At 43.9% G+C, this 9296-nt stretch overlaps 1 protein-coding gene across 1 annotated transcript in view; it reads right to left on the bottom strand.

The window, feature by feature from the left end:
- Window positions 1–1175: 1175 nt before the first annotated feature.
- LOC119161076 (LIM homeobox transcription factor 1-beta) overlaps window positions 1176–9296 on the bottom strand; it is a 160509-nt gene continuing 152388 nt past the window's right edge. The window contains exon 9 of the mRNA XM_075879986.1: window positions 1176–7630. Within this exon, the coding sequence (XP_075736101.1) occupies window positions 7374–7630 (257 nt within the window). The 3' untranslated portion in view covers window positions 1176–7373. The remainder of the gene's footprint in view (window positions 7631–9296) is intronic.

The raw sequence follows: 9296 nt of genomic DNA, 5'->3' as shown, positions 1-9296 counted from the left end.
TTAAATCGGCACACAGTAAGTTGGTCAAGACAGGCATAGTGAACTCTTGCTTCACTAACACCCTACACAGATCCTGCTCTCTTATGATGAACACAAGCTTCCAGTATCAAGTGGATCGTCTAAAAAAAAAAGCTGGCTATCCGGATTCGCTTCTCGTTTATGTGGCAGAAAATGTAAAAAAAGAAGAAAAAGTCTACAATTGAAGGGATTGCTGATCGCAGGGACAAAGTCAACGCGCGAACGGCAACGCGCACCGTTCTCTCTTTCTCTCTCACCTCATGGCGAACGCTAAGGCAGTGGGGACCTCTCTTGCGCTCCGACAGCAGCATCGCCACGACACCAAAAGAGTGCGCCAACACGCCGAGACCCTAAGCTGCTTCTAAAAGAAACTATGCTTTATTTTGAGACATGCAAACTACTCCATAAAACTATAATGAACAAGCAAGGTGTACGAGGTCAATAAGAGAAGTGTTCAGTTTTTGTGAAACTTGTGGTACATATACTTGCATACTACCAGCTCTGACTTGGGTAATTTCCTGTTGGCTATATGCTGTTGAAACAGTATAATAAAACGTTATATGTGGCCTTCGTTTCATTTCGCGTAATGCTTGGCACACTACGACATACCATTTTTATCGCTATTTACATGCAGTATTAGTGCGCTTAAATTTGTCGAATTACCTGATCTCACGCTGTCATCTGTACTTTTGAGAAAGCTCTCTCTTTGCTCTTTAGTCCTGTGATTATTTGAGGTGACAGGTGTACTGTTCGTTAGGACGTCAGTCGCAGGTGCGATTCTCAAACAAGGAAGATATTTTTTTTTCGTTGAGAAGCTACCTTATTGAGCAACCTGTTTTTTTAATAAGTAATGGTGCGCTAAACTAGATAGAGGGTAGATGAGGAATTTCGAATTTGATGAAATTTCATACGTCACTGGCTTTCTCACGTAAGCTATAAAGCCTAGTAAAAAGATGAAGGCACGTCTATTTTGCTGCAGGAAATCACTCGTCAGAATTGATGCAGTTCTTTGATGCATGCCGTCTGTACTGGAAGGAAAAGTGGAACAGTGTTATTCGATTTTGTTTTCGTTGCTTATTAAGGTGGTGTTACAATTCGTCAAGTCATTTCTCAGCCCTGGACACTCCTATATAATAAATAAGCACACAGAAAACGTCTTTTGTGATCAAGTATCTCTTTTATTAGACGAGGCAGAATGAGAAAAAAAAGAAGTCCAGTCATACCTGTGGATGCATCTCGAAAGAAATAATTTATGACTAGAATCACACAACACGCACTTTTTCGTTTTCTTCTGCTTACATCGCTTCGTATGAAATCTGGAAGCGGTTGACGTGATATGCCCAGCGTGATGGCACGCAGAACTTGATTAATTGTTCCGTCAGGTTTTAAGGGTGGGGGAAAGGCGATGAGCAGGGTAAGGGGATGGGCCGTCACCATAGGAACAGCACCTCGGCAACACAAGCACTCCTAAGAAAGTCTCAGTTACCGCTCTATGCTTATGTTCAAACAATATCTGTCAGTGTTTCAACGCAATGCCAACATTGAGTCATAATGGCCGTGTTCTCGCACAATGTAAGCCACCTCGGCAAAGGAAAAAAAAAAAAGAAGTGACGCCAATGCTTCATGCCGTTATCTGTGAAAAGAAAAGCACACGCAGGGAAAAGTGGTGATGTCCGACCATAAAAAAAACAAAAGGAAAAGGCACACGCAAGAAAAAGTGAGATAATGGCACGCAGCTTTAGCTCAATCCATCTCGACCTGGGCTTTCTCCGTATCTCCAATGTGTGATACGCGGAGAATGACTTTTGCTCGAAGTTGTGTCGTGTGTATGTAACAGGTTCATGTGTGTTCGTATATTCCGAAACTAGACTATATCATGAAGCGCTACGCTTGTAAACAGCATGGTTAGTGCGCAATACGTTACCAGCCATCTGTTTTTTGACTCATGTATTACTGCACTGATGGTTTTCCCGATGAAAAATTTTTGAGATGCAATGCGAAACAATGCAAAAACTTTTGGGACTTAGCTGTCTTTCTTTTGGATGCCTCGGTCACATTTCAAAGAATGTAAAGTTAACACAGTAGCATGAAATAAAACACACACACTCAGTTATAATGGCACAGTGGCCGTAATACTGCAGTTTTCGTTGGATAACTGACCATTTGAAAATGATTTACACAAAGCAGACACATTTTTTTGTGATAAACACGAACTTTACATATTCAGCGTTGCTTTCGAGTGAGATTTCTACTGATTTTCTGATTTTGGACGAGCTGCCCTGAGATTGAGAAACGAGAGAGAAACTCGTGCGGTGGTAGTTATGAAAATATAAGTCAGTTTCCAAAAGACAGCACACAAGCAAAGCACACAAAAGGCACAATATTTTATAGTCACCATTCCGTGTCACTTCATGATGATCACGTGAACTTCATCGACCACAGATGCTATCTCAAGTGAACGACATAGCGTCAGAGTGTCGTAGTGATGGATTCATTTGTAACGAACCGTGCCCCATCGTACGAAGCAAACAACAAACCAGATCCACACTGGAGGAGCAAAAATGATTTTCTAGACATAAGTTCGTCTACTAAATACTCACGAGTCGTAAACAAATTCAAAACAATGTCAACAATACAAATTGATGAGACATGCAGTTTAGTGGCGCGAGATATAAGTTGTGGCCAAAGAGCACCAAGAGCGATGCAACTCATGTTACAGCAAATAAGCAAACAAACAAAACAGAAACTGTAATATGAACCGAGCTGTGCCGTTAGCGCGTTGAGAGCAAAAATCCTCCGTTTTCAAATCCACATGACATTTAAGGTTAGGTGGTCTGGCTCGAAAGCAGAAGAAACGTATACGAAGAATGCGGGCAAGTAGCTCCCACCAAAACGGGATACAAAAAGAAGAAAACAGACAAATGAAATGAAATATATGAGCATTGATAAAGTAAGATTCTTTTCCTTGTACGGGCAGGTTGATAGAAGCAAGGCGGCCGTACGGCCCGATTAGTATGTTGATCTGTCTAAATTCACAAAACGAGTATATAAAGACACAGGTAAACAAAAAAGCGTATGTATATATGTTGACGGAAAGGCAGTTGGACACTAGAATGCAGTGAAAAATAGAAGCAAATACAAAAACCTCTATGACACCACAAAACAGTTGTTTTTTGTGTTCAACAATGTGACAATCCTCAGAAGCAAGCAGTTTGTGTATTAAAAACCAGAAATAGCAATCATCTGTGCGCTTCTTGAAGTATGAGGTCACTTGTAATGGTGAGTTTGAAACAAAGAAAAAAAAGGCTGCAAAAACATCGTCAGATCTCTGCCGTTGTTACAACAAGTTGCACTGCGTTGCGCATTACACTTGACTGGCTGTCAAATAAAAAAAAAGGCGTGCACGGTGAAAAATTGATGATTTCACAATATATGCATGGTCGCTATAAGCAAAGTGTTTACAATATTTGCGGAGCAATGCAGCGAACAAAAGAAGGAGATTGTAGCTCCAAAAGAAGCCGAAATACAGGCCGCAACTTTTCATTCGTGGGAAATTTATCAACATTCAAACCACAACGTGCGAAGCCGCGACAGAAAAATCTTCAACCCGGCCTAAAAACTGCTTTAGATTTTCAGGTTACGGAGCGGTATCCCTTCTTATCACCACTGACCGCAACTGCACTGTTTCATAAAAATACAGCATGGGTAAGGTAGAAAGGGGTTATGAAAACCATACAGTTTTCTGAATATACACTAGAGGGAACTCCAGCGCCATTGTCAATGGGCGCTGCAATGCACGGCGCATCAGCGAGTATGAGAATGATGGGTAGCACACGGATTTGTATAATCTTTTTTTTTTTGGTTTCGTGTGTCTTTGTGTGCCTTGAAGCTGTTTTCTTATGAAACAAAAATGAGCAAATGTTGAATGGTTGTGCTTGACCAACTAAATTTTTTTAGTCTTACCATTTCAAATCGGGTCACGAAGTTCAAAAGGATTCGTTCTTTCCGTCCAATTGAAACGAAAACACAGCAATAAACGAAGCCACGATTGCGATTCGCCAGCCACCACTGCGAAGGCTAGGCGAATCCATGTACTACCCATCATTCCCAAGGTCACTGAACGATCGCAGCGCCAGAGTCTCATCTAGTTAGTTTGGGAAACTCTATGAAGAAAACACTGTAAATACGCAATTTTTTTTCAGTGAAGTACGTGTGCCCGGGTGGCAAGGCGACTTTCGCGAATATGGGATATTTTTCGGATCGAACACTTCAAGGAGGCATGTCAGATCTGGCTGAGCGGCGCCAATTATTCACTGCGGAAGAAAATAGATCCTATGAGCCAGCTAGGCAGTTCTTCTATAGCAACTTTATCGGGTGTATTGCCTAGTCGTTAAGCAGGAACTCACGTATTGTTTAAAATTGATACCTTTCGCGGATAAGTGGTGGCTGCCATTGACCAACGTGAATGCATATAAATAATATACATAGCATATCAATGGTCCACTGATTCTTGCCAAGTTGGCTAAAAAAAGGAATGGAAGAGAAGAGGAAAAAGAGTAATAGTTGTAACTACAGTAGCATTCACTCAAGACATGAGCCAAAAGGTGCACTTACTATTGTTCTAGCTGCGGTAAAATTAAGGAATTTGACAGTTTTGGGATAACAAAAGATCATGACGTAAGATACCTTGCTTTGAACTCCATGCCTTGTAAATGACAGCACAAGATGAAACAGTTATTTGCACATGGCGCTCAAGACTTTTGCGAAACTGCACAGTGTTTGAAAACGGCTGTTTTCATTTTGTAGAAACACAAGGCGCATGTCCCGATGCTTCTGATACGGAGCAACAAGCGCTGCATTTGCCGCTATCACACATGGTTAGAGCTAGTTCAATAGAAGAGTGTGAGAGGCTTTAAGATACCAATGGCGTTTATAGTTGCAATTCAAATACATTCCCCTGAAGTGAACTAGGCTAGAAAAAAAAGGATTTTAAAATACCGGTGCTTGAACTGAGAGCCATGGTCATGTTTTCGTGACCATAAGCACATGCTTAAAGCAAACAAAGCAATTACATCCGAAATGGTAGGCAGCCCTCCGCTTCCTTCACCCATCGCCCACGCTGTGACGTGTAGCAGAAGCCACCGGGAAACTAAGTGCGTCACATCTGCGTATATGCAACAAAAAGGTGCACACCACCGGGTTTGATCAGCCTGCGTGCTATGTACCGATGATTGTGTTTGTGTGTGTGTATGTGTATTTCGTGGAAAGCGAAGGTTCCCCGACTCGTTCAAGACCCTTCACAACGTACACAATAGACAAGCACTCACGCACAAATGCGCACAGTTCGCAGTTCCTTGCGCACAAGCATGCCTACTACACATGCGCATGACGGTATAACGGTCGATGGCAGCAGTGCGCGAACACGAGCGCCGCCGCTTTGAAAGGTTTGCCGCGCTCTGGGGACTTGTCGGGTGTGGTGTACAAGCTTACACGCGTCCGCCGCTTGTGGCGCGTGGGGGCACCGCGTCACGCGGAGGAAATGAAGTTGTCGAAAGTGAGAGGTCCCGAGAAAAAAAAAGTAAAATGAACGAAACGAAGCCAACAAAAGAAAACAACAGCACCGAACGTGCCCTGAGTGGCACTCGGTAACTGAAATGCTCAAAGACAATGGCAGAATACATCCGTTGCTTACACAAGCCGGCGATAGATGAATAGAGTCCGATAGTAGTCTCTGAAGTCGTGAACGTGCACGTCGCGCTCAATATGACTTGCGACGTGTCCTCACGAGCTCAAATTGCACATGGCTTCATTGCCCTTGAGCGCGACTATTAAATTCTTCTTTGGTTTGGTAGCTAGACGGGTTATCAAACCATATAACCTACAGCTCTTTTTTTACTTTGTTCATTCTACTCATTCAGGAAAAGTCAGCGCAGCAGGTAAGTATGGGATAGGATGAAATACCGAGTGGCAAAGTCAAAACATTCGCAAAGGAGAATCTTTGAGACGCTGGTGATGGCCCGGTCAACCTAAGTGGAACTCACGAGATTTCGTTCTCAGGTTTACTTTTAGAGTACCCATTGTAGCGCCTAATTCAGGCAATAGTAGTTGCGAATGTAAATTTGAACAATGAACTTATATATAGCACGTCGAACATCACATCTGGAACATCTGCTGCCAAGGAAGCCGACTAATTTGAATATTGGTGCCACTTGACCATCGGTGTCAACATTCATTCAGATGAACAAACCACTTTCTATCTTTCGCTAGTGCACCCCACCGACATTTTGAGAATAAGCAAACGTGCATACAGATCAGACCATATCAAGAGATCACATCAACAGAACAGATCTTAATAACCTCGAATTATTGTTGTGGCGACTGTTACTAAACAACTCCTGTAGCTGCTTCGCGAGCTTCTAGCCACCAGTAAAGGTTTTTAATGTGTAAACTGCAGTAACCTGAGTTGCTAGCAATGCTTTTTGATCAACAGATAACAAGTCTTGAACATCAGCAGCGGTGCCTTGTACTGGTAATTATTTTATTATGACAACGCACTCTACAGTGTCAGCTGTCACTTCAGTTTCGACACGTTTATGGCATACCTTCTTAACATGCGTTTGCCAAAAGTAGAGATATACATGCGCACCCTGCTTGATGGACACCGTCTTTCCAGGTGACCTAAGAAAAAAAAAGTAGTTGGGTAAGTATAGTCGCTGTTGTAATGGCGAGTATTTTGTAGGTTTTGAGAACCAACAAAAAGAGTAACATTTATTTCGGTCCTGCACACGCGAAAGAATAATTGTAGTATTAGTAGTGTACGGTTGAGATAATACGTAGGAGATCAGCCGCTTGCTATTGGAAAGCGAAGACATAATTTGAATAGTGCATACAAGCCAAGTCAATTTTGGCCCTCTGCACATGGTAAATGACACGAGTATACGAGCACGTTACACTGGCTGCCTCTCTCGTGGCGCTCCAGGTTGCGCTGTCATACATCGAGATTGCTTTACCAGCCTCTGATAAATGATAAACAATAAATCAACGAAGGCTAAACAAATTAATAAAGAAAAACGAAACGAGGGGGGCTTTCAGGGTCTCTCTTGTGTTCGCCTTAACGTGTACCGTGTTTGTTTTCGCAGGCCATTATGAATATACAGCGTATCAAACGTCGAATCGCCGTCAAAAAACTTGCAGTGCATGCGCAGCCCCATCCGCGGCCCCCTCTAGCTCGAAAGTGTTACGCGCCGTTACATTGCGCTACAAGGCAGGCATTAGTGCCTGACTGCGGCCGGCTGGCGTTGGCTGCCCTGCTGCCTGCGGTGGCGGCGCGGCGCGGTGGCGGCGCCCTGGCAGCGTCAGTTGGAGCCGCCCAGGCACTCGCACTCGTTGTTGCTGAAGTAGGACGTCTGCATCGAGTACAGCTTGTCGATGGGGTTCACGGCTGACGGGGCAAACATGGCGTCCGATAGCGAAGGAGGAGGCTGTCCGCCACCGCCTCCGCTCCCGGCCCCGATCAGTACGTCTTCGAGGCCGCTCAGGGACGTCTCACTCTCCATGGAGATCTCCGACTTGAGGTACGTAGGGTCGACGTGCGTCGGCCCGTAATAGGAACCTTCGGCGAAGCAAAGGGAAAGTTGAACGCTAGTTAGAAAGGATTCATGGCAATCGAGATACGTTTGTTTGCCTGGTGGGGCAGCGAAATTCATACAGAAAAGAATAAATGAAAGAAATGGTATTTTACAACAGTCACAACACCAAACCACTTGAAGCAACACTATAAGAAAGAGGAAGAAAGAACGTGTGACTCTTTACAGCGATTCCTGGCTTTCAACGTTTTCAACGCATGCGACTCTCTTTGAAGGGTCACATTAACTCCCTTTAAGGTGCCGCAACTCTCCGACGATAGTACAATGATATTCAAACAGAGCGTCCATGCCTCCTTAAAGAGAGTCATAGCCTTGACGAGAAAATCAGAATTGACGAAAAAAAAAAGACAGAAGACCTTTTTTTATTATTGTACAAAGACGTCGACTCGCACGTCGTGGATGGCGTAGGTCGACGCTGTCTCCCATCTTAAAATAACGAGGACGTATTGCGGCGAGGATGTTTATCACCTCGATAGTCTCTCACAAGTCTCAGAGTTTTATGGCCGTGGTCTCCACCGGATCCAACAGGTGCCGAAACAGACGCCAAGCACTCGCCCCTCTCATCTGCCTCTCTAAAGCATTGCACATGTCTTCCTTCCCCAGCACAGGCTAGCCAGCCGGTCTGAGAACTAGCTAACCTCCCTGTCCTTCCTCCTTCCTTCCTCTCTCAAATTTTCGTGACTTCCTTCATTCAGTTGTCTACTTTACCATCTGGTTACACAAGTATTTATTGAAAAACAAAAGCAATCGGTTATTTCAATGACCCCGTGGTCCTTGGAGACGGCCGAGCTGAAACATGCTTAAACGTGGACGCTTTTGCACGATTTAATCGTTCATATATCTTAACCATGCAAATGTCGAAATGGCAATGACTAACCAATTAGCTTGCCGATGTGTACGCCTGAACAACCTCTCACGAATTGATAGCAAATATACTTGCAGAGTCAGCACACTTTTATAGCTGCAGTGAAGCGCGCAAGCAGGACTCAATACACAGATTGCGCAAAACACACGTTGCTGCGTGTAGCATGGCGCACCATTTCGCTGATCCCACCACAGTTGGTTATCGATTACAGTATCAATGGTATCGTGCGTTGAAGAATTTTTAAAGTTATAATAGACGGCGAGACCTCGCGACTGCAAAGACGTTAATGAAAAGTTTGCAGTACTCGCTGTATTGTATAGATGTTGCCGTGGCATCCACTCGTTCGGAGTATCAACCGTCAGATGATAAATATTCAAAGGGCGCTTGAATACAGAACAGGAACGCATCAGTCTCTCCAGGCATTTGCTGTTTTTTCGGCACAATTCACGATATAAGCAGTTTGATCGTGTCACGTCACTGAAACCCGTTCTACCGTATATCTCGCACAACTATTGTGTGCGATCAGCTTATTTCACTTCGTTTTTTTTTTTCGACTGCGCAAGTCAATACGACAGCATGCAGTCGAACAGTGCGAAGTTGTGAGAGCGTCAACGCTCTTTGCTGATGCTGTCCTAATGTTTTGTGAAGAAAGGGGTGGCGAGGAGAAGGTATCACATGTTGAAGGCGGAATGAAGTCTAAGAAGAAACGGCTCGGCAGTTTTCGAACTCGGTGTAGCCTGGCGACCCTATAAGACTGAACTATAATA

The sequence above is a fragment of the Rhipicephalus microplus genome, chromosome X, assembly GCF_043290135.1.
Source record: "Rhipicephalus microplus isolate Deutch F79 chromosome X, USDA_Rmic, whole genome shotgun sequence".
In the NCBI taxonomy this organism is placed as follows: domain Eukaryota; kingdom Metazoa; phylum Arthropoda; class Arachnida; order Ixodida; family Ixodidae; genus Rhipicephalus; species Rhipicephalus microplus.
This window is presented reverse-complemented; position numbering and strand designations above follow the sequence as displayed.